This window comes from Dipodomys merriami, unplaced genomic scaffold, assembly GCF_024711535.1.
Source record: "Dipodomys merriami isolate MVZ:Mamm:240054 unplaced genomic scaffold, mDipMer1.0.p SCAF_10, whole genome shotgun sequence".
In the NCBI taxonomy this organism is placed as follows: domain Eukaryota; kingdom Metazoa; phylum Chordata; class Mammalia; order Rodentia; family Heteromyidae; genus Dipodomys; species Dipodomys merriami.
In genome coordinates, this window is record NW_027202271.1 from 12,393,503 (window position 1) to 12,419,664 (window position 26,162).

A 26,162-nucleotide genomic window follows, 5' to 3' on the forward strand; every position below is an offset into this window, starting at 1 on the left:
TGAGCTGGCTTCAAACCGATTTAGATGCGGGGGATTCAAGCCCAGGGCCTTATACCTTAGTAAGTACTCTACCACTGAGCTGTGGCAATAATTCTAAACTCAGAGTAAGGGCAGATATAAAGGGGAAGCTTTTTAAACACAGTGCCCAAGCTCTCTACCACCCTATGCCCACAATCATGATGGGAAAGGTTGGGCTAGAAAGATAGACTGAAAAACCAGGTAGTAAATAACTTTTTATAAATGGGAGGAGGAGGAAGTGGAGAAATGCACAAACAGAAATGATCAAACTTGCCTCTAGAACTATTTATTTCTTCTTTTAATGGGCAAAAAACAAAAAGCTCCATTAACAGCAAAAGGACAAAGGAAAACATTTTCAAGTTAGCTGGTAACAAACTCCATTTTGTAATTCCCAACCAGTTTTTGAAAATGGATTTTCAAATATGCATACAGACCATTTACAAAAAAATTTAACTTGATCTAATTTCAGAACATGAAAAGCAAGAGTATTGTAGATAAGTTATTGTTCACTGAATCTGATCTTTTTTGGGCAGGAGGTCCATCTCCAAAGTAGCTCTTTTATGTTCTTTCCCCATTCCCTCAACTCCACTTCCAAAGAACAATGAAAGGCAAAGATTCCAATACAATAAACGCTATCTCTTAGTAGAGCAAGCTTTCTACAGAGAATGGAGAAGACCCCGGGGGGTTTAAGCATCCCATCTCATTCTCCTGACTAAGGCAAAGACACCTTTGTCGAAAGCACAGGAAACGCCTCCTCAGCTCATCAGTGAAAGAACCACATCAAAATAGTTCAGGACTTTCAGGACTTCTTAGGATTGCTTCGAACCTGCTCTCTCCTCAGTGTGGGAACAGCAAGGTATCTGAAATAATCCCTGGGCACATTTATGAAGAGAGGCAAAGCCTGTTGTTTCCTTGGGTAAGAGGACAGTCCCTTCCAAATGCTCAATTCACAATCTATGATACCCTTGCAGGCAGGAGTACCTTCATCCCAGCATGCCAATTGTTGCTTAGCTGGAACTGTGATTTTTCTTAAATCTTTTTCACAAATCAACTAAAAAGCTTTCTAGGATTCTTCTGTACTATTAAATCCTATCCCCAAAGGAAAATCACACACACACCTTACTTGCCATCTTCCTAGAGAAATTTTAGTTGCATGGTTGACTCTCCCTAAAGGGGCAGGTGCTGGGGAGACCTCTTCTTTTGCAGTATAAAACGCCAAGTAAGCAATAAACAAGCAAAGAAAAGTGACGCATTTTTGTGGGTTTTTTGGGGAGGTTTGGTTGCTTAGCGTGGGGAGGGGAGGTTATGTGGAAGTTACTGCTGTGACATGTTGCTTTGAAATGTTTAAACCACATAACAGGAACAAGTTCTTTTCTGTGTTCCATGATTGAGAGATAGTATTGCAGGGAAAACCTCACCCAGAGTTGCCTGTGTGATGGTTCAGGGATCTCCAGGCTATTCTACAAGTAGCAGGTATTCTTTCAAAGAAGCTGGCAGTGGAAGGCCTTTCACTGCATCTGGTAGATACTGGAGGCCCAGGCTGTGGCGCACAGCATAGCGAGACAGTGTTTTTAGTGTTCCTGGGGCGGAGCAGAGAACAGTCAGTTTTTCACATAGCTGTTGGTCTTTGGCCACCTCTCGTGGCATGGTGCCGTTTTTCCTTAATTCAAAGTGTCCAACAGCTCTGTGGAGGAGCTCAAAGCAGGAGTCCTCTTTCTCTGTTCCAAGTCCCCTGACTAGCAGAGCGACTAGGCGGGAGATGGGTGTCTGGCCTTTTAGGTTGATGACCTTGACCTCTGCACCATAATCAAGAAGGATGCTGACACTTTCAAGATTCCCCTTCATAGCAGCCCAGCTGAGTGGTGTATCATTGTTGTAATCCAGGGCATTGACAGAAGCCCCACTCTCCAGGAGAGCCCGCACGCACTCAGCATTGTTCTTAAAGGCTGCCCAGTGAAGTGGGGTGTCTCGGTTGCCATCCAGAGCATTGGGATTTGCACCATACTCTAACAGGACCTCCACACACGCCTCATCTTTCTCTGCTGCATAGTGCAGTGCTGTTCGGTTGTAACCATCCAGGGCATTCACCTGTAAAAGGGGGACGAACTATATTACAGTGGACAGACAACTGAAAGAAAGAAGTGCAGCGAAGAATCCTCCATATATTTACCCATTACTTTTACTGTGCAGTGTTCTGAGCAAGAGGTTCAACAAACAATTCCCAGGGGGCCTTAAGTGATCAAGATGGAGGTATGACAGGAGCTTAGGTGCAAATCTAAAAGGAACTATCCCAGGATAATTGACACTATTCTGTGCATTAACTAGCTGGCCTGGCCTTATTTAGGGTTTTGCTGTAATGTTCATGTCTCTATTCACTAGACTCTCTACCAGAGAATATAGAATAAGGCAAGGGAAAGTGACGTTAGAGTCCTTAACACTGCTTTGTTTGCAGGAAATCCCTCTGGAGAACTGCTTGTTGTCCTGACTCTTTTTGTATCATGTAGCTAATGGAAACCAGAATGAATAAAGAGGTCAAAGCTCAGCCTGAATAGTTTTGCTATGTTCTCTAATCCTATAGAGCACTCGAAATGTGACATTAAGCTCTTTGCAAAACATGCAGTGAGTTCATAAGAGATGAAAAGCATGTGGAGGGAAGAGCACAAATCTTCCAATACTTGAAAAGGCAGCTTTTCAAGTGTGTATCATTTTTTTTCAAATTCTCAAGTTTAATAAACGGCATATCTCCTCTCATAAAATGAGATAAAAATTAAACCATTTAAGTAAGTTTAACTTTTTAGTTTGGCTAAGCTTCATTTTCCCCCTGGATATTTTCACTTTGATCACTTCACGGTATAATTGGTTTTCACTCAGGCCACTCACAAAGAAGTTTAATCCTGGGAGTTGGAATTGCTAATGGCAAGTTAGAGAACAGCTGGACTTGATAGACACAGGATGAGGGGTTCTATCTCAGGTTTACTGTCCAGTGTGTTTGGAACTGCATACAGGCTTCATCCTGATTCAAATTAATATCTCAGCATATACATCCTCAAGACTGTTCACAAATAATCAAGAGTGCTAGTTGAATAAATTAATATGTACTTACTTAGCAAATACCCCATACTGATTTTCCACACTTTATAACCTTATGGCATAAGATACCATGATCATTCCCTTTTTATAGATGGGGAAGGTGAGGCAAGGAAGAATTTAAGGGTTTTTTTTTAAGGTAACACCACAGGAAGTTACTGAGGTGGAATCTTAAACCATAAAGTCTGGCTCCAGAGTCTTTTCTTTCAGCCATTTATTACACAATGCTGCTTCATGCCAATGCCAAGGATCGACTTTCAAAAATTAATTTTTGGTTTTTGTCTTAAGATACATTAGAAGGAAAGCAAGAGCAGATGAACTAAAAACAATTGGTGAACAACAACAAAAAAAATACAAGTAGCCCAATCCCAAGGAAGGGATTGCCTCATTAAATTCTGTGTGATAGGTGGTCTCTAGTGGTTTAGATTTAACCAGAGTTGAAGGGTCTCTGCTTCCAGCACCTGACAGTCCCTAAGCAAAGATGATTCAGTGGAAATATAAACAGCCCTTAGGAAATGAGCTGGGAAGAAAGAGATAAAACTCCTTCTGGGAGACAGCTTAAATGAAGAAGAAAGAAAGGCAAAGGAATGAAGTCTGTAGGATCACTTTAGGGATTCACGGTTAGACTTTTCCTTAATATTGGCTATGCCGATGACGAGTATCAATTAGAAGGTCAATCTGGAGGATAGGAGGAGAAATTCAAAGAAATGATGAAACTCAAATTCTAGCAAGTCAATAATAGCAAAGTGTTGAAAACAGTAGTTACCTCAGCTCCTTTTTCCAGGAGTAACTCCACACAGTCAGCATCTGACACCATACAGGCGCAGTGAAGGGGCTTCAGGGTGCCGTGGGTACAGTTCACATCTGCTCCCTGTGGCAAAGAGGAAATTCAGTCTGTGATCAGCTCTGGCTCACACAGTCGCATAAGACTCAGAATAGTATACACAAACTACTGGTTCCTAGTTTCCATTTCTACTAGGTAAACAATATTGTAATGTCCATGTCCAAAACAAGGACTTACACAAAAGAGGAAGGAAAACACTGTCAGTTCCTCAGATCAAGTGATTACATTTCACCACAAGGTAGTATGCTAAAATGACCACTTGGACATTCTTTTCTTTGGTTTTTGTTTTCTTTAAGTTTTGAGGTTCACGATCAGAATTCAAACTTGGAACCTGACACTTTTGCTCATTGGCTAGCGCTCTACCAATTGAGCCATGCCTCCAACACCCCTCTTGGGCATTCTGAGGACATAACCTTATGTGTAAATGCTGAGGGAATCCTTTATCATAGGCAAAAGAGCTGGACCAGCCTCTGCTTTCTATAGACACCCTGCTCTGAAAACAAAGTGTGATAATGCCAGACTGAGGCCAGACCCGGCACATTCTTTTTGCCATTCAACGAATGACCCTTACTAACAGTATGGCCATCTACATATTTCCTTATAAACCCTTTTAAGGTAGCCCCTCAGTCCTGGCATGCTCTGCCACATAGTCCAAATCTGGTGTTTCAATTCCTAATCTGATGAAGGTGATGGAGATGCCAGTCAGACCAAAGTCATTGAGTGACTCAGCAGCAGAGCTAGAATTAGAACTGACAAAGTTCCTACTGCTGAGTCTTCTTGATCCCATTTTTAACGGGAACAAGCTAAGACCTTCCTTCTGCAGCTGTGCAGCATAACTTGGAAGCCATTACCCCACCGCAGGCTATAAAGGAGGATCCTACAGTTGTTTAAAAGGCTGTTCTAGCTTAGGGAAAAACATACAAAATAGGTAATCAACTACCATCTAGTATTTCAGTCATGTAACCATTGAACAGAAGTGGTTAGGGATATATCAGATCAAAGTATTTTAGTTACTAAGCAGATCTAGAACTGGCAGCTGTTAAGATAGAAGGGAAGTAACCTTGTCATCTCTCCAAGTAATCACTGTAATCTAGATGTGGAGAAAAGCTTATAAAGATTTGAAAACACCTCTATTTTTCTCATTTCCGACCACTCTTAGCAAAACATGTATGGAAGATGGAGAGCTTGATAGCTTCCTTGTGTACCATATTCAGAGCTTTTTTGTTTTGTGTTTTTTTAGCAAGAGCATGAAGCTAGGGTTATCTACAACATATTTCACAATACACACAAAAAAAGTGAGCAAAATAAAATATCGAGGGAAATATATTTTAATATCAACTGAATACATTTTAAAAGACTGGAAGAGGCTGGGAAGTTGGCTCTGTGGTAGAGCGCTTGCCTTGCATGCCTGAGACCCTGGGTTCGATTCCTCAGCACCACACAAGCAAAAAGAAAAAAAAGCCGGAAGTGGTACTGTGGCTCAAGTGGTAGAGCGCTAGCCTTGAGCTGAAGAGCTGAGGGACAGCACCCAGGCCCAGAGTTCAGGCCCCACGACCAGACCCAAAAAAAAAAAAAAAAGTCACGTAAAAGACTGGAAGAACTTCTTGTGATCTATTTCCAAGTTGCAAGCCTGTAATCTCTTCCGATTGACCAGAAATGTTCCCCTCCCACCTCTTCACAGAGCAATTGCATAAGCAGCAGCACACTTACCCCTCTAATGAGGTCCTCTACGTTATCATGTGGGAAGGAACGGATGGCAGCAATTGTTCGGATCAAGCGTTCTGAGAGAGAGTATTTGCTCTGAATGCTCTGCATAATATACCACATACTGGAACTCATCAAGGCTCAGATTGTGTTTACATGCTCCAAACTGCCTGAAACAAAAAAGTTTTAGGCATATACAAAATATCACTGAGCACGCCTGTCCTTAGGGGTAAGTGTTTTCTGAGGTTTCCCACCACTAAAAGCACATGTCAAGGAGATCAGTGGTTCTTTTTTTTTTTGGTCGGTCGTGGGGCCTGAACTCTGGGCCTGAGTGCTGTCCCTCAGTTCTTCAGCTCAAGGCGAGCGCTCTACCACTTGAGCTACAGCGCCACTTCCGGTTTTCTGGTGGTTTATTGGAGATAGGAGTCTCACGGTCTCTCCTGCCTGGGCTGGCTTTGAACCGCGATCCTCAGATCTCAGCCTCCTGAGTAGCTAGGATTACAGGCGTGAGCCACCAGCGCCCGGCTTCAGTGGTTCATTAATACCACCTTTCATTATCATAAGGTTGCTCGAGGCCTGAGTAAACCTGCATGTAGCCCTCTATTCTACTCTCTAGGCGCACAAGACTTCCCTAGAAGTTCAATGCTAAGATTTCCGTGAAATTCTTTGGGTTTGCAACCAAGACTAGTAAAATGGAAATATTTTTGAAGGCTTGAAGATTCCATAAACATTGTTTTCCTCTTTAGAACTTCTGTTACTTATTAACAGCATCCACATGTATGTGATACACATTACCTGGCAGTATAGCTGTGTACATAGTGTGTCTCCATCTACACTGTAATCAACTAGAAGGCAAGGACTTTGTTCTTTATTATTTTGCCCAGGTAAGTAAGGCCAACCACAGAATCTCCCAAAATACAGATACTTAACAAGTACATGGGCTGGGAAGGTGGCTCAGTGGTAGAGCGCTTGCCTTGCATGCTTGATACCCTGGGTTCGATTCCTCAGCACCACATAAGCAAAAAGAAAAAAGCCAGAAGTGGTGCTGTGGCTCAAGTGGTAGAGTGCTAGCCTTGAGCTGAAGAGCTGAGGGACAGCGCCCAGGCCCAGAGTTCAGGCCCCACGACCGGACCCCCACCCCCAAAAAAAACAACAACAAGTACTGGTGGTTGGCTGACTAAAGAGTATGGAAGTGATTGCTGCTTGTGAGAAGAGGAAGCAGGCTATGGCATAAATACATCTGTCTTAATAATGGCAAGGCACCTATGATATGTTTTTAAATGCGTCAGTCAAGGAGAAAAAAGGGAAATATGTGAGATAATATAAAATTTAAAAAGAATAAAATCTAGCCGGGCGCTGGTGGCTCACGCCTGTAATCCTAGCTACTCAGGAGGCTGAGATCTGAGGATCGTGGTTCAAAGCCAGCCCAGGCAGGAGAGACCATGAGACTCCTATCTCCAATAAACCACCAGAAAACCGGAAGTGGCGCTGTAGCTCAAGTGGTAGAGCGCTCGCCTTGAGCTGAAGAGCTGAGGGACAGCGCCCAGGCCCAGAGTTCAAGCCCCACGACCGACAAAAAAAAAAAAAAAAAAAAAAAAGAATAAAATCTATACTTTGGAGTCATCTATATATAAAATCTGAAAAACAAATCAAAGTTCACACCAGTAAAACATGTTCCAGTTGTAGAAAAACAAGTAGATTTAAAATTCATTAAAAATTTAAATTGGCTATTCATGACAGCTGAGAAATATATTGCAGCAGACTAATGTTGAAACTATGATGGAAGCTGTAGGATACATCAATTATATTTTGACAATAAGATATGCTAGGGAACATGTAAAATTGTAGCCAATTACAATGGTACATTTTTAATGAAACTGTACCTATCAAAACTGTAAATAGCTGGATGCAGGTGGCTCACGCCTGCCTGTATATCTTATTACAGTGTACCAACTCTTTAGGTGTAAAAACCTGGGCTCTCGGGGTTGGGAATGTGGTTAAGTTCTTGCTTAACATGCATGAAACCCTGGGTTCAATTTTTTAGTGCCACATAAACAGAAAAAGCTGGAGGTGGCACTGTGGCTCAAGTGGTAGAGGGCTAGCCTTGAGCAAAAGAAGCCCAAGGACAATGCCCAGACCCTGAGTTCAAGCCACAAGACAGGCAATTAAAATAAATAAATAAATAAAATTAAAAATCTGGGCTCTTATTAAAATACAAGTTCCTTAGGAATGAAGATAGTGACATTTATTTTTTCTCCCTGTAGTTCCTGGCACATGGTAGGTTCTCAATATTTGTTGAACCAATGTAAAGCTTATCACATTAGTTCCTAATAAGTGTGAGATTTGCAACAATTAGGCATATTATGTGTATTATTTTGGCCATTTTATAACATCATTTTTGAAATCTATCCCTTCACACATTGTACAATGTTTTATAAAGTCTACTAGTTTCTTTTTTGTGCTAATCAGTAGCCATTTGTATCTGTTTAAAATATATCAATAGGGCTAGGAAGGTGGCTCAGTAGTAGAGTGCTTGCCTTGTATGCATGAGGCCCTGGGTTCGATTCCTCAGCACCATATAAGCAAAAAGAAAAAAGCCGGTAGTAGCACTGTGGCTCAAGTGGTAGAGTGCTAGCCTTGAGCTGAATTGCTGAGGGACAGTGCCCAGGCCCTGAGTTCAGACCCCACGACTGGACCCAAAAAACAAAACAAACATAAAATATATCAATAAAAAAAACACAGCCAGGCAGTGGCTCACACCTGTAATCCTAGCTACTCAAAAGCGTGAGACCTGAGGATTGTGGCTCAAAGCTAGCCCAGACAGGAAAGTCCATGAGACTCTCAGCTCCACTGAAGTACCAAAAAAAAACCAAAAAACCTAGAAGTAGAACTGTGGCTCAGGTGGTAAAGTACTAGCCTTGGGCAAAAAAGTTCAGGCCCCAGGATTCCACCCCCCCATATACAATATATATATTACATATTTATAGCCATATATATATACACACAGCCATATATTCAGTTCAGGAAAAGAGCACATGCTAAGCACCTGTAAGGCTGTGGTTTTAAACCCCAGCACCCCCTCCTAATAATAGGTATACAGATGTATAGGAATATGCATATTCACACCCAACTCCTCAAAGACAAGAGTCTGTAGCTTATCCTTCTTTGCAGCAAATAAAAGTGGGGGGGGAGGGTAGAAATGAGTCGGGATTCCAAGGAAGGGAGCAAAGGACAGAGCCTAAAGCTGGAGGCATGGACTGGAGTGGTTCTCCCAAAAATTTCTGTCCCATGATAATCTGATGAATCCACACCCTACTCTCGTTGGTTTTTTTTTTTTTTCAGGATGCTCTTGGACTCTCAACTTAAGAGGATGGCCAATGAGTCCTTTGCTATCTCAAAGCCCCAGGTAAAACAACGAAACTTCAGAGCAGACTGACAATATTCACTGTCAGGAAGAGTCCAAGAGTAGTCTAACCCTACCTTCTCTCTAGATGTTAGCTAGTACACGGTTTGACCCTTAGGGAGTCCTTTCCTTGGTAAGGGCTGAAAGCCCCCCTCACTCCCCATTTCTAGAATGCAGAGCAAACACCAAAGGGTTATTTATTCGTTTATTTATGTTTGTGCCTACTGGGGCTTGAACTCGGGGCCTGGGCGCTGTCCCTGAGCTGGTGGTGTGCTCAAGGCTAGCGGGCTACCGTTTGAGCCACAGCTCCGCTTCGGTCTTTCTGGTGGTTCATGGGAGAGAAGACTCTCTCTCTCTCTCTCTCTTTCCTGTCCAGGCTGGCTTTGAACCGAGATCCTCAGATCTCAGCCTCCTGGGGAGCTAGGATTACAGGCGTGAGCCACTGGCAGCTGGCTTTTGATTCTTTGCTTTTCTATGGAGACCCTCAAAGCCAGGTGAACAGTGGACGAGCGGGAGGCGGCCTGCAGCTTCCCCTTCGGCCCTCGGGGAGAGCCTAGGCGGCGCCGCGGGGCGGAGGCCCGCGGAGGCCCGCGGAGCCCAGCGGAGCGGAGGGCGCGCAGAGCCGGGACGCGCGGCGGCATCTCTCCCGCCGTCCCGGCAGGCGTGCGGCACGGACCCGGGCAGGAGCTGCGCCTGGGCCGAGGCGCCGGCCTACCCCCACCCCACCCCCGCCCCGATCCTCCCCTTCCCCCCAGCCTGGAGGCTCGCGGACCTCAAGAGGGCGGAGGGGACATGGGTGGGCGCGGTGCAGGGGGGGGGGGGGACCGGCCTGCAGACCGTCCCGCCAAGGCCCGCACTCACCGAACAGCAGGGTGACGTTGAGCTGGGAAAGCCGCTGTCAAGACGTGACCCGGAAGCACAAGCTGTGGGCCGCGGGAGGCCGGGCTTACAGCGCGGGAAGAGCGGGTAGGATCTGCGCTTGCGCACTGAGCAGCGCCGGAGACCCCGGCCCTGCCTTGCGCAGGCTTGCGAACAGCTGCAGGTTGCTTTGGCATGGCTTTGGGCATGGGTGCAATGTTCGGCCACGGCCCTAGAAGCTCACCAATCCTGGCCTCTGTGTGTGTGTGTGTGTGTGTGTGTGTGTGTGTGTGTGTGTGTGTGTGTGTCTGTCTGTCTGTCTGTCTGTCTGTCAAGGCTAGCACGCCACTGCCACAGCTCTACTTCTGCATTTTGGCATTTAATTGGAGATAAGCGTGTCCTGGATTTAACTGCCAGAGCTGGCTTCGAACTGCAATCCTGAGCTCTCAGCCTCCTTCTCAGGAGGATTACTTCTCAGCAAGGATTACAGGTGTGAGCCACACGTACCCAACCCTGGCCTGTTTTTGTATGGCCTTGCCTATAGGGACCATTCCGACAGTGGAGCCATCACACTGTCCTTTGCTGAGATCGGGCTTGCACATCTCCTCCCACATTATTCCCAAATTCACTGACCCAAGATTGCTTTTGTCCACTAAATTCACAATGGTTTAGTTGCTTAGGAGAATAAAGAGTTAATGACCAGGGCTGGGAAGGCGGCTCAGTGGTAGAGCGCTTGCCTTGCATGCCAGAGGCCCTGGGTTCGATTCCTCAGCACCATATAAGCAGAAAAAAAAAGCCGGAAGTGGCGCTGTGGCTCAAGTGGTAGAGCGCTAGCCTTGAGCTGAAGAGCTGAGGAACAGCACCCAGGCCCAGAGTTCAGGCCCCATGACCAGACCCAAAAAAAAAAAAAAAAGAGTTAATGACGAGTGTCTTTAGTAATCAAACATCTGGCATTATTCAACTGGTCTGTGCTCCACCGATTTGTTATGGATATTGCCACTCTTCTTTTTTCCTTCTGTCCTCTTTCCCTCCTTCTTTTCTTGTCTCTCTTCGTACATCAGGGTGGCCCAGATCCAGCAATTTTCTCCTCTTCAGTGGTAAGAGTGTAGGTGTCACCACCATGCCCAGCTCTATCCTCTTTTCAACATAAAGTCAACCTCCCAAAAGATGCAATATTCCAAATGACCATAACCCTTCCCACACACAGAGAACCTGACATCTTTCCATGCCCAAGCATTTCAAAGTCAGCAACACATGGTAATTCATGAAAAGCATCAAGCAACCCACACAGGCAGACTGCTTATAAGTGCTGTGATCTACCCTGCATTCTGTTTAATGAGAGCGCCTAAATTGACCAGGCACCAGTGGCTGTCACCTGTAGCCTGAGATCTGAATATTGAGCTTTGAAGCCAATCCAGGCAGGAAAGATTGTGGGACTCTTTATCTCCAACTAACTACCAAAAAACCCAGAGATGGACCTATGGCTCAAGTGGTAGAAAACCAGCCTTGTGCGAAAAAGCTAAGGGAACAACACCCAGGCCCTGAGTTCAAGGTTCCAGTACTAGCACAATAATAATAATAATAATAATAATAATAATAATAATAATAATAATGATGCTGCTGCTGCTGATGATGATGATGATGTTCCAGATCTTACTCCTTATTGCTTCTTCTAAGCAACTAGTCTAACCAGTAAAAATGAAAGGAGAGTGCATTAGTCCATGTACATCAGTGAAGGGATGGTGAATTTAAAGTTTGGGAGGCTCAGGAATGCGTGCATCCTCTGAATTTCAAATTCAGAGATTTTTGCCATGCAGCAAAGTTTTCTTTACCATCTGCCATTACAGAAATGGCAGATGAAATTGTCCCATTTCTCAAAAGAAGCCGAAACCTAGATTCTATTTTTCTTTTTTAAAAAGCAAATTCTCCCAAATTGCAAATGTTGGCTTCTTCCCCTTCCCAACACAGGACTTGAATTCTGAGTCTCATCCCATCACTTGGCTTTCTTGCTCACAAACTGGCACTCAATCCACCCTTCCAGCCCAGCTTTTTGCTAGTTGATTGGAGATGGCATCTTCATAGTCTTTCTACCTGAACTGGCTTTGAAATGAGATCCTTCAGATCTCAGCCTCCTTAGTGGCAAGGATTATAGATGAAATGCACTGGTACTGGCTATGTTCACACTTTAAAAAAATTGTTTTTAAAAGACGCCATATTAAGGCTGAAAGCTATCTTTTCCAAACTCTGGACCAAAGGCTGTGTGGACAGCTCTGTGGATGAAGGGCTAAGGGCAATCCTGTGATTGATAGATCTCTGGAGGTTTACTGGTCTGAGAATCTACTGTACATCCAGCAAAACAAAGGATGGCATCTACCCTCCGTATGAAATTCAGTGTTTTGCTAACACTTGTGCATTGTGCCTGGTAGAAATTTGTTAGAAGACTTAACCATTTATCAATTTCTTCCATGAAAAAAGAAAAAGATATTTTCTACAGTATTGTCTCATTCTCAAATTTCTTGACTGATAAATGCTAAGGTACCTGAATCATAGGAAGAAATCTGCATTACAGAATGATTGAGGTAAACTAGCAGGTGATAAAAATAGAGTAGCCATGCTGGTTCACACCTTTAATCCTTGCCAATGAGGAGGCTGAGATTTGAGGATCACAGTTTGAAGCCAGTCCAGGCAGGAAAGTCAATGAGACTCTTGTCTCCAATAAACAACTAAGAAAAAGATGACTGGTGCTGTGTCTCAAGTGGTAGAGCACTAGCCTTGAGCAAAAGAAGCTCAGGGACAGTGCCCAAGCCCAGAGTTCAAGCCCAAAGACCCACAAAAACAAAAATAATAGAGTAGCCATATGGTCATTTTCAAGTGTCTTCAAGAGACCATTGCACATCAAAAGGTGTTTTCAGATCCATCTATTCACCAAACACTTATTAAACACCCCCACTTTTTTTTTCAGGTTCTGTGCCTAGATGCATAAGGGAAAGAGAGAGATTTAGTTCTTTTTTTTGGGGGGGGGAGGGTCATGGGGCCTGAACTCTGGGCCTGGGCGTTGTCCCTCAGCTCTTCAGCTCAAGGCTAGTGCTCTACCACTTGAGCCACAGTGCCACTTCCGGCTTTTTTTCTTTTTGCTTATGTGGTGCTGAGGAATCAAACCCAGAGCCTCATGCATACAAGGCAAGCACTCTACCACTGAGCCACCTTCCCAGCCCATGAAGAGTTTTTCATAGGGAAAAAACTTGCATGTGCTATTTGTTAGGTTTTTAAAAAGAGGTAGCCGAGTAAGAACAGCACCAGCACGCACGTGGTATTCAGGTAAGGTTAGTACAGATATTCCCAGTATTTTTGGTTACCTCTTTTTTTTTTTTTTTTGTCAGTTGTGGGGCTTGAACTCTGGGCCTGGGAGCTGTCCCTCAGCTCCTCAGCTCAAGGCGAGGGCTCTACCACTTGAGCTACAGCGCCACTTCCGGTTTTCTGGTGGTTTATTGGAGATAGGAGTCTCACGGTCTCTTCTGCTCGGGCTGGCTTTGAACCGCGATCCTCAGATCTCAGCCTCCTGAGTAGCTAGGATTACAGGCGTGAGCCACTAGCGCCCGGCTTTGGTTACCTCTTTTTAGAAACCTAACACTATTGAGTGCCCATTGTCTTCTCAGCTATTTTTTTTTTCCCTCAAGCCTAAAGAAGAACTTCCTTGGGATAAGAGAGCTTGAAAATTGTTACTTGTAGTTAGCTGTAAGGTGGACAATTGCACTAACTCTTGTCTGTAAACTAAGGATGGCTGTAGCCACAGAGATGGTATCTGCTTTAGTTCCCAGATCATCGGGGTCAATGAATCCATTGGTCCTTGTTTCCCTGGATACCAATGCAGTTCACATAGAAGGCAGATAGACAAACATAAGGTTGCCTTTGGTCTAGTCTAAAGGGCTACCTAGAGGTGTGGAGGACCAAGTGACCTGAAGCTAGAGAAGAATTCAGAATCCTAGGATCTACTCTTTGTCACTTGCATGTATCTAGGCCATGGATATTCTACTCACATAAGAAATCTCTGATGATGGAATCTCCAGCAAAATTTTAAAGCCCTCTTTAAAGAAAAAAAGCCACCTTTGACCATTTGCCAAATTCAGAGTGATTCTTCCAAGGAATTACCCGGTTCTCTCAGCTGTCCAGCTTCCTCCTAATTTTACATAATCAGTCTGCACGACAGCTGGCTAGTGGGGGAGGAGGTAAGTGGAGGAGAAAGCTGAGGGCAGGCAGCCAGCCATTGGCCTTGGGGAAGAGGAGAGGAGGGAGCAGTCTTAGGATGACCAACACCTTATAATGAAGACTGAAGTATTTGATGAGAAACGTTAACACTACAAAAGCTAGACTGCCTTTTTTTGTTGCTGTGGTTGGTAGTAGGGCTTGAAATTAGGACCTGGAAGCTGCCCTTGAGCTCTTTTTGCTCAAGGCTAGCATTCCAGCACTTTGAGCCACAATACCACTTCCTGTTTTCTGGGGGCTAATTGGATGGACTTTCCTGCAGGGCTGGCTTTGAACCATGATCCTCAGATCTCAAACTTCAGAGTAGCTAGGATTACTTTTGTGGGGCACCAGGGCCTGGCTTAGACAGCCTGGTTTAGACTGCCTTTTAAAAAGAAAAGATTTAAAGTAATTATTACTTAAAGGTTTGTCAATGATTGAAGAGTGAACCAAACCCCAAAATTCTTCCCTATTTTCCACTCAGGGGCCAAAGGTAAGATGATGCCTTTCTTCTCAATTAAAAAATATTAAAGACAGGGCTGGGAAGGTGGCTCAATGGTAGAGCGCTTGCCTTGCATGCCTGAGGCCCTGGGTTCAATTCCTCAGCACCACATAAGCAAAAAGAAAAAACAAAAGCCAGAAGTGGTGCTGTGGCTCAAATGGTAGAGTGCTAGCCTTGAGCTGAAGAGCTGAGGGACAGTACCTTGGCCCAGAGTTCAGGCCCCACGACCAGACCAAAAAAAAAAAAAAAAAAAAAGAAAGATAGTAAAAGCCAAGAAATAAAGATGTATCTTGATCACATCTCATGAATACTGCATTCCATAACTAGATTCCAACTATATTATGTATTTTAGTTGGTTATTTCTTTTTTTCACATTTTGGTTACAATTAATGCCATGAGATTTTTGCTTACTGCCTGCTTATATTTTTTCTTTCCTTCCTTCCTTCCTTTCTTTCTTTCCTTCCTTCCTTCTTTCTTTCCTCTTTTTCTTTCTTCCTTCCTCTTTCTTTCTTTCTTCCTTCCTCTCTCTCTTTCTTTCCTTTCCTTTCTTTCCTACTTCCACCCTTCCATTCTTTCCTTTCCTTCCTTTCTCTCTTCCTTTCCTTTCTTTCTTCTTTTTCTTTTCTCTTTCTTTCCTTTCTTCCTTCCTCCCTTCCTTTCTTTCCTTTTTTCTTCTTTCTTTCCTTTCTTTCTTTTCTTCCTTCTCTTTCTTTCTTTCTTCCTTTCCTTCTTTTCTTTCTTTTTCCTGCATGCTGTGTCTCCCATAAGACTTTTAGGTCATTAATCTTTCTTCTCTGCTAATTTCAGATCCACACTCAAGAAGTATTCATTAGATGGTCTTGATGGACAGGAAAATCAGTGTGTCTGTTTTCCTGCTGACTATTTTCAGAGCTTGCATGAACTTGAGCTGGAAATTTGATAGTGATGTTGTGGTTGTTCATGATTCCTGCAGTCACTGCTCAACATGGATTAGAATCCACACTCGGTTGGTAAAGGTCACAGATCTGGTATCTTGCCCTTTGCGCCTTATATGAAATGAAATGATTTTTTAAAAACCCTCATTTTTCTGCTGTCTTCGAATAATTTTCTAATTTCCAGTGGATCTTTCAGCGTGACAGTGTGTGGGAAGAGAGGAATTCTGCCCTGTAACCTTCTAAGCGGTCACATGAAACCTTTCATGTGGCCTGTTTTTGGCCTTTGGCCAAACTCATCAAACATTTTCTATCACAGAGCACCTTGTCCTGGAACTACCTGTCCAATGTTGGTGAAGTTTCTCTGATCTCCTTCCTAGAGAAAGGTGACCTTGGCATGAGGAAGAGATTCTTTCTAAATAGATGCTCTTATCACCACAGGAAAAGAACTAATGGGAAGTTTGATACTCTCTAAGCTGAAAGGAGGGAAGAGATCAGTCAAAACAATAGAGTAGGATGAAAAAAAAACTAAATATGACTCATTGACTAGTTGGGGAAAAATAGCTTTGCCTCACTGATGGTATATATATATTTTTACTTTAAATTTCTTTGATTTTTAAGATTATCACTCACAACACATTCTTTATACTTAGAAATAATATAATAGCTGGAAGTGGTGCTGTGGCTCAAAGTAGCAGAGCATTAGAGTTGAACAGAAAAGCTCAGGATCAGCATCCAGGCCCTGAGTTCAAGCCCCATGACAAACAAACAGAAAAGAAAGCTGGATGTGAAGCCGTGTCTCTAGCAGTAGAGTACCAGCCTTGAGTGAAAAATCTAAGAGACAACACCTAGGCCCCTTGAGATTGAGAGAGACGGAAAGAAAGAAAGGAAGAAAGAAAGGAAGAAAGAAAGGAAGAAAGAAAGAAAGAAAGAAAGGAAGGAAGGAAGGAAGGAAGGAAGGAAGGAAGGTGAGAGAGAGGGAAGGAGGGAAAGGGAGGGAGGAGGGAGGAAGGAAGAAAGGAAGGAAGAAAAGAAAGAAAAAAAATAAAAAGAAAGTTCAAAGGAAATTTAATATAAACCTCAGAAGACTTTTCATATGCTTCAGCCTGTAGTGGAGAAAGTTTCTTGGCCAGGAACAGAACAGTATTAGTGTGCATCAGGGACTGCCTCCCCGCATGCCAAGGGATCAAACAAGGACTTCTTTTACTTTTAGAAACTGCTCGAGGCAGACGTGCTCTCAATATTCAAACATTACTCTTTTTTCTTATTCCTTTTAACTTTCCCCACAGCTCTGGGTAATTTGTGAATTAGGTTGTTGCTTGTTTCTTTTTCCTTAACTCTCTTTTCATCTATATTTTATTAATTTTGGTCTTACAAAATCCCAGTATTTTCCACTATCAGAATAATTAAAAAATATTTGGATCTTCATGGAGAAAGATTGCCTGTGAGATTTTGGTAAAAACAAAAATGTAATAAAACTATAAACAATTGGCCAGGTGCTAGTTGCTCCCATCTTTAAACCTAGCTACTCAGGAAGCTGAGATCTAAGTATCATGGTTTTGTTTTTTTTTTGAGGGGGGGGCCCCCCTCCGGTCATGGGGCCTGAACTCTGGGCCTGGGTGCTGTCCCTTAGTTCTTCAGCTCAAGGCTAGAGCTCTACCACTTGAGCCACAGCACCACTTCCAGCTTTTTTTTTTCTTCTGCTTATGTGGTGCTGAAGAATCGAACCCAGGGCCTCATGCATGCAAGGCAAGCGATCTACCACTGAGCTACCTTCCCAGCCCTAAGTATCATGGTTTTAAGACAGTTCAGGCAGGAATGTGAGACTCTTATTTCCAATTAGCCACCAAAAAGAAAATGGAGGTGGAGGAGGAGGAGGAAAGCTAGAAGTAGAGCTGTGGCTTAAGTGATAGAGTGCTAGTTTTGAGTACCAACAAAAGCTTAGGGACAAGCCAGGTGCTGGTGGCTCATGTTTGTAATACTAACCACTCAGGAGGCTGAGATCTGAGGAGTAAAGTTCAAAGCCAGCCCCGGCAAGAAAGTCTGTGAGACCCTTATCTTCAATAAACTATTCAGAAAAAGCATGAAGTGGGGGTGTGGCCCAAGTGGTAGAGTGACTTGAGCACAAAGAAGCTTAAGGACAGTGCCTATGCCCTGAGTTCAAGCCCCAGGACCAGCAAAAACAAAACAAAACAAAAAGAAAAACCTAATAGCTTAGGAACAGCACCCAGGCCCTGAGTTCAAGCCCCAGAATTGGCATGCACACATGCATGCGTGCGCGTGCATGCACACACACACACATACAACTATAAATAATAACCTTCATGGTAATATTGAAATAATATAGATATGATACTGTTTTTCCAAAAACATAGGCATTCATTGAAGTAGATAAACTTTAGGAGCAGAATTTTAAATATTGGGCAAAGAAGAGGATTAATGGATGATATATCCATTAGTCTGGTAGCTTTGGGTGGTTCTGACCCATGTGTAGAGCCCTAATTAGCAAAGCAATGATCAGGTTGTTTCAATCTATTTCAGGGTCCTCAGAGCTGATCTAAAATTTTTAAGGTCTCTTGCTGCGGGAGCTATTTTTAGTAGAAGTATGTCTCCTCCTAGCGGAGAAATAAAGCATTTGCTCCTTCAGACTTATTCAAAAGTTCAATAGTGAATTCTTTGTTCATTCATTGGTTCATTGACTATTTGGATCATCCATTCATCAATCCAGTACTTATGATATCCTGTTACTGTGCTGTCAATCCAACTGAAAATGATATAAACAGGATTCCTTGTCTTGTTCCTGATTTCAGAGGAAACGGTTTGTTGTTGTTGTTTTACCACGTAGTATGACATTGGTAGAGATTTACAACAACCTTAGACCCCAAATACAGCCACCCATAAAAATACATGTAGAGGCATATGCTTAGGTACATGATTTAACTGCCGAAAGTATAGTAACACAGGAGTGAAACTCCAGGGAGCAAACCTTTCAAGCAATTAACAGACAAGTCAACAAAATAAATATCAGGAAGCTGAAATGAGTTGTGAAAGAGAAGGTAATAGGAGGATGAATAAATGAACAGAGAATAGAATACTCAATATACATATATGATAAAGGAAGTGGGATATGTATGTGAAATGAGTCTGTGGGGAAGGACCAGACTGGATGATGGAAGGGATGACACTGATCAAGAAGCACTGGACACTTAAATGGACATGGCAAATCTATGAGAAATTTCTATTGTTGTAAAACCACCCAGCTGTTCAGTTTGTTATACTATCCCGAATGGCCTAAGATAGAAAGTATATAGTGTAATGTGACTACTCACCAAATGGCCTTATTTAGGCTAAAAGATCAAGAAAAGCTTTCTCGAAAGACAGGAAAACCAGTCCGAAGGCATAGAGAGAGGGCAGGGATTTGGATTTCCAGCAAATGGAGCAGGGTTTGCAAAAATCTTGAGAGGAAAAGAGCTTAGGAGGTTGGAAGATGAGAAAGAGGTTAGAATGGAAAGGAGACAAGAAACCCAAGTTGAGGCTAGAAAGGTAGGGAGGGCTTTGGGGTACATGCTCGGGATTCTGAACTTGTATGAGAATGAGTACTTACTGACAGCTCTCATGTAAATGAATAATCACACCTGTTTGTTTGTTTGTTTTGTTTTGATTTGTCAGTCATGGGCCTGAACTCTGGGCCTGGGTGCTGTCCCTCAGCTCTTCAACTCAAGGCTAGCACTCTAACACTTGAGCCACAGCACCACTTCAGGCTTTTTCTGCTTATGTGGTGCTGAGGAATCGAAGCCAGGACCTCATGCATACAAGGCAAGTACTCTACCTCTGAGCCACCTTCCCAGCCTTGGTTTGTTTTTTTTTTACCCAAGACCAGGACTCGAACTCTGTAACTGATGCTTCTTTCATTGAGCCATGTCTCCAACACACACTTGTAGTTTTGAAGAGTCATTTTGACTTTCCAAAGAAGACCATATGTACGGAGAGGGAAAGGTAAGAATTAGCATTAGGAAAACAACAGTCATGATCCAACCAAAAATGATGGGGATTAAGACTAAGATGGGGACCACAGAAAAGGAGCACTGTAGGTGCATTTGAACTATTTTCATGTCAGAGCTGATAGGACTTGGTAATGATTACAAGCTGGAGATGAGGTGCACAGTGGTCAGAAAGGACAATTACATTTCTACTGTGGTCTTCTGGATGAATTAAGGAGCCATTTACTAAGTTAGGGCCTAGATATAATGTGTGTACTTGCATGCATGCATGCATGCGTGCGTGTGTGTGTGTGTGCACGTGCATGTGCATGTGTGCATGTGAGGGGGGAGTCTGAGTTAAGATTAGTTTAAGTATTTATCAGGGATTCTAGTATGTATCAGGAACTATGCTTAGGACTGAACTCTGGAAAACAAAAGTAAACACAATACAGAATCCTTATCTTCAAGAAGGATAACTGGTGGAGGATAATGGTTCCACTAGTGGGCTGTTTCAATATAATGTAGCTATATACTTATAAATGGACTTTGTCTAGTAGAAGCCCAGAAAAGAGGCGCTTAGCACAACCTGAAGAGTTCAGAGAAAACTTTATTTTTGTCAGTCATGGGTCTTGAATTCAGGGCCTGAGCCTGATCCCTGAGCTCTTTTGCTCAAGGCTAGTGCTCTACCACTTGAGCCACACCTCTGCTTCTGGCTTTTTGGTGGTTAATTGCAGAGTCTCATGGACTTTCCTGCCCAGGCTGGCTTTGAACTGAGATCCTCAGATCTCAGCCTCCTGAATAGCTAGAATTACAGCCAGGAGCCACTGGCACCCAGCCAGATAAATCTCCTTTGTACATATTAGGACAAAATAGTAAATAAAATATTAGAAAATGGAATCAAAGAGCACAATATGGCTGGGCACTGGTGGCTCACATCTGTAATCTTAGCTACTCATGACGCTGAGATCTGAGGATCACAGTTCAAAGCCAGTCCTAGCAGACAAATCTGAAAGATTCTTTTTTTTTTTTTTTTTTTACAATAGAATACTTTTTTATTGTGAAAATACTGTACAGAGGGGTTACAAATACATGGGCAAGATAATGAGTACATTTCTTATCAAGCCTTGTAGCCTCCTCCTTTGTTTCCCCTTCCCATCCCATCCACCCTCCCCCCCCCATCCTGCACCAAAGTTATGAAGTTCTTTTTCAAAATAACGACTTGTACATCTCATTGTTGCAATGGGTCCACCTGTATCCCTATTTAAACGATTTGTTTTTCCACTTCCCCTCCACAAATTATACCAACATCAAATACAGTGAAAGCAGGGGTTATACTGTGGGGGAGGGACATACAAACCAACAAAGAAATAATCTTATAAATGTGTTAGAAACAATCACATGAAAGAAAAGAAACAGGGGCTGGGAAGGTGGCTCAGTGGCAGAGCACTTGCCTTGCATGCATGAGGTCCTGGGTTCAATTCCTCAGCACCACATAAGCAAAAAGAAAAAAGCCGGAAGTGGTGCTGTGACTCAAGTAGTAGAGCACTAGCCTTGACCTGAAGAGGTGAGGGACAGGGCCCAGGCCCAGAGTTCAGGCCCCACAACCGGACCCCCCCCCAAAAAAAAGAAAAAAAACATTTGAATACATATATTAGGGTTCATTTCCCTAACATTAACTTATCTGACCTTTTCTGCTTGACTCAGACATATACTAGATATTGCAAATAAGGGAAATCATGGGACCTATGTTTCTTTGGGCTTGGCTTACTTCACTTAATATAATTTTTTCCACGCCTTTCCATTTCCTAACAAATGGGGCAATGTCATTCTTTCTGATGGAGGCATTGAATTCCATTGTATATATATACCACATTTTCTTGATCCATTCATCTACTGAGGGGACAAATCTGAAAGATTCTTATCTCCATTTAATCAGCAAAAAGCAGGAAGTGGAGGAGTAGGTCAGGTGACAGAGTACCATTTTGAGGGGAAAAGCTAAGCAAGAATTTAAGGTCCTAAGTTCATGCCCCAGTACCACAAGAACAAACAAACAAACAAACAAAAAAACCAATGTGTTATGTGAATGGAAATTACTTTGTGAGTGCAAAGGTGATTTAATGTTAGGAAATTTGTCAATTCAATGAATATTCCTATAACTAAAAAGTCTTTATGTCCATAAATGCTAAAAAGCCTTGAAAAATTGAAGATGTATTCCTACTAAAAATAATTTTAGAAGAGGAACGGGAGCATATTTTCATATTGTAATGCATCTTATTTACTAAGAGCTTACTATTTTCATTGGAAAACACTGGAGGCATTCTTGTTAATGTCTGAAACAAGAAAAAAATGGCCACCATCACTGCAACTTTTAACATAGCTTTGAAGTATTTGCCAAGGCATTTTTACAAGAGAAAACAATTAGCTTTATGAGAATTATTGGTGACATGATAATATATGTAGAAAAGGCTAGCCAATGTGGCACAATGACTTATGCTTGCCACCCTAGATGCCTGAGAGGTAGAGAACAGGAGGATCAACAAAATGATGTGATGTAGTGATGTGCATCTGTGATTCCGGTCATGTGGAAGGTATAAACAGGAGGATCACAGTCCAGACCATCTTGGGCAAATGTAGCCCTACCTAAAAACTAAAGCAAAAAAGGTCTAGGAGTATGGCTCAAGTGTGCCTTGGAAGTATGAGGCAAGAAGGAAGAAGGAGAAGGAGGAGGAGGAGGAGGAAGAAGAAGAAGAAAGGGAAAGGAGAGAAAGAAAAGGAAGAAAGCAATGTAAAACTGCTGTAAACAAAAAGATGATTGAGGATTTGAAAACCACAAACAGAAGTTAGAAGGTTTCATAGATACAAGGAAGAACCAGTTAGAAGATAATATGGAAAGCCAGGCAACCAGTGGCTCACACATGTAATCCTAGCTACTCAGGCAGCTGAGGCCTTTGAGTGTATCTCTGTTTATGTACTTTTGACTCTAAAATCATGTAATTGTTTTACATCTTCAAAAATTTGCAAAAATAAAGAAAAGGTAAAGAACAAAGCAATCCCTAAAATTGAAAACACATAAAATAAATACACATAATTACATATGAAACTGGTAATACTATCAAGAACATTTATTTCAAAAGGCCTTTTCCCCTTTTTGTTAGTACTGGGGCTTGAACTTAGAGCATCCTGATTGGTAGGCAAGTACTCTACCACTTGAGCCACATCCCCAGCCCATTTTTGCATTAGTGATTTTATGGATAGGGTTTCATACTTTTGCCATCCTACTTATAATGTTCCCCCCCCACATACACACACACATAGGGTTACAGGCATATACCACTATAACCAGCTTATTTGTTGAGCTGGAATGGTCTCATAATTGCTATTTATGTATCTGCCTCCAGAGTAACTGGGATACAAGCATACGCCACCATTCCTAACTTCCAATGGCTTTGAACACAGACTTTATCTTTCCTCGGTGGAATATATTCTAAGAACAAAACAAACTGCAAAGAACTCTTACACTTCATTGTACTATTTCATGGTTAACATTCATAGCAGTGTTGCTAATGATAGCCCAAATTGGAAAACAACAGTGAATCTCACCAACAGAAATGACTGTGCAACAGTAGAATGCAGATAAAACCCAAAGTGGCATGCTCACACAATACAATACAGTAGAATGAGGAAAATGAGCAAACCACAGACACCCCAATGTCACTGATGGCTTTTGCAAATATAATGCCCCAAAGAAACAAGATGAAAAAATTGCAAGTCCATTCATGTAAGTTTTTTTTTTTAAACACTTATTGTGATCTGGCTCTATGATATTTTAAATCAGTTACACTGAACTGCTTAGAAATGTATAGATCTATTAAACTATAAAGAAAAGTAAGGTGATTACTATTATTATAAAATTAAGGTAGTAGTCATTTTTAGGATGCAGTAGGTATGACTGGGATAAGAGTGAGGACTAGGACAGAGATGCTTAGGGAGATGCTTAGTGATTTCTTTCTTTCCTTCTTTCCTTCCTTCTTTCCTTCCTTTCTTCCCTCCCTCCTTTCTTTCTTTTCCTTTTTTTTTTTTTTTGTGTGCCAGTCCTGGCACTAGAACTCAGGGCTTGGGCACTGTGCCTGAGCTTTTTGTTGCTCAAGGCTAGTGCTCTACCACTTGTGCTACAGAGCCACTTCCAGCTTTTTGGTGGTTAATTGGAGATAAGAATGTCATGAACTTACTCAGGGCCTTGGCGCTGTCCCTTAGCTTTCCCCCTCAGGGCTGATGTTCTGCTACTTGAGCCACAGCTCCATTTCCAGCTTTTTGTTGATTAGTGGGAGATAGAGTCTCATGGACTTTTCTGCCCCAGTTGGCTTTGAACCATGATTCTCAGATCTCAGCCTCCTGAGTAGCTAGGATTAAAGGTGTGAGACACGAACACTCATTTCTTTCCTATATCTTGCTCTCACAGTGGAAGTGACAATAATACTATTACATTCAAAGTTAAAAATCCACCGAGAAGTCCCCTCTAGCTCTGCCAATTACTTCTGCTTCCTCCTTAGAGTTTAAGTCCTGAATTATAACCTCAGGTTTCCAATCACATTATATCTGTGCTCCATCTCCCTTTCCCAGCACCTTTCTCCACACTCCTTTCTACAAAGAGAGTGTTTCTCAAAACATTAATAAAACCCCCAAGCATGAAGGAGAGAGACCTTATGTCCCCCAGACCTTATCACAATTTAAGCATCAGTATAAATTATGTGAAATGGTGGGTAGATTATTGCCTATCACACAGGGGGAGTCTTAGCTGAGAGTAATTTTTCTGCTGAGTGGCATCAGCCACTAATGCCATTTGGTAAGAGGAAATTGAATTTTAGTCGGATAAGAAACAACTGGAGGCGTGTTGTGATAATGGTGATGGGTGAGCCGTATGAACACTCAAGATGAGCCTCTGAGGAAAATCTAGTCCTGTTGAATTCACTCAGTCTAAGCAATCACCAGTGAACCTCACACTTCAAGTTTCCCTCTGCTTCTTGGGGAGCTGAACCACATTGTAGTGGATAAACAGGGATTTACTGAAATTGTCCCACTTAGGCTATTCATAGACTAACCTCAATTCCCAGAACAATGTTTCTTTGATCCCTGTTTGGTTTGATTTGGTTTTACTCTACTGGGAAGATTGATCTCCATATATTCTTTCTTATATATTTTGTTATTATGGAGTTTTTGATTTGCTTTTAGAAAAGAAGCAGGAAAGGGCTTAAGGAAGGAACAAAAAGGCCTCAGTTTTATTATAATCAAAAGTGCTCTGTGCCAGGCACTGGTGGCTCACACCTGTAATCATAGCTATTTAAGAGGCTGAGACTTGAGATCACAGTTCAAAACCAACCCAGGCAGGAAATGAGGCAGGAGAATCAAGAGTTCAAGACCAGCTTGAGCTTCATAGTGAGACCTTGAAGTTACCTGGTTCCATTTTCACATATGCACACAATTGCTTTTTGATTCCTTTTGACTACTGAATGTGTTTCTTTTGAATGTGTTACCCTACTGAGATGGGCCATAAGAAAGCACATCTTCAGAGCTTATATTTGGAAATATATATATATATATCTGGGCCTGGGCGCTGTCCCTCAGCTCTTCAGCTCAAGGCTAGCACTCTACCACTTGAGCCACAGTGCCACTTCCAGCTTTTTTTCTTTTTGCTTATGTGGTGCTGGGGAATCAAACCCAGGGCCTCATGCATGCAAGGCAAGCGCTCTACCACTGAGCCACCTTCCCAGCCCCATATTTGGAAATATTGTCTGAGATCTTGGACTAAGGTGCTCCAGTAAACTGTACTTTGATTTAGCTGACTGCTCTAAATTTGAATAAAGTGAGCATCTTCATTAATTGGTTGTCCAAAAATTACACCAGCTATCTGACATAGAGGCTACAAGCAACTAGATATCAAGCAGAGGAAAATGGCCAGGTCTCTTCAGAATAATAATTATACTGGGCATATGCTATTTGGGACTAGATGTACTGATGGAGACATGTATCCATGTAGTAAGGGCTATCTTCTCCCAGTGGGTTAATAAGAACAAGATGAAAGAACAGACTCAACTTGGTGATCCTCAGAGGATAAGCAAGAAGTGGAGGAGGGTGTAGGGTTTTTTTGTCTCTTTCTCTGAGGAGTTTCTCTGACTACTCCAGCACCATGGCTAGGATATCAGCTTCCTTTTATTTGGTAATGGATCACCCAACAAAGCCTTGGCATTCTGAGGACTCAACCCAGAAACCCAGCCTGCCTTGGAGGGCTCTGTTCTTTGCATTCATGTTCCTTATTTTCTTCACACTAGAACTCTGTCTTATTTTCCTTTGTCTGATTTTCACACAGAATCTCTGAAATGGATCATTCTATATCTGAAACACATAAATGTCTCCTCCCTAAATGTTTTCAAATTCTAGTACTGGTTTACTCCCCCAGTTCCCACCTACCCTCTCAAATGTCTGACCTGGAACTGGATCGGATCAGCCACACTCCTGGATCTCTGCACCTTTTTCCCATGGTCTTTGGTGCTTCTCCAATAATTTCCCCTCCCTCTTGGCTCAGATCCCCTGTACTCTCTGTGGGACTGCATGGCCA

General features: G+C 42.6%; 1 protein-coding gene across 6 annotated transcripts; it reads right to left on the reverse strand.

Annotated features, from left to right (window-relative positions):
* Window positions 1-295: 295 nt before the first annotated feature.
* On the reverse strand, window positions 296-26,162 carry Asb8 (ankyrin repeat and SOCS box containing 8). 6 transcript variants are annotated; one of them, XM_070039930.1, is made up of 4 exons: window positions 26,032-26,162; window positions 5,660-5,823; window positions 3,872-3,976; window positions 296-2,106 (listed from the first exon to the last, which is right to left on the reverse strand). In XM_070039930.1, exons 2-4 carry the CDS (start codon window positions 5,786-5,788, stop codon window positions 1,474-1,476), a joined length of 867 nt encoding a protein of 288 aa, XP_069896031.1. In that variant the 5' UTR covers window positions 5,789-5,823; window positions 26,032-26,162; the 3' UTR covers window positions 296-1,473. The 6 variants fall into 6 exon arrangements, with proteins under 6 accessions (XP_069896031.1, XP_069896021.1, XP_069896049.1 ...); XM_070039920.1 differs by having other exon boundaries at window positions 5,660-5,819; window positions 26,032-26,129; XM_070039948.1 differs by having other exon boundaries at window positions 5,660-5,819; window positions 26,015-26,129.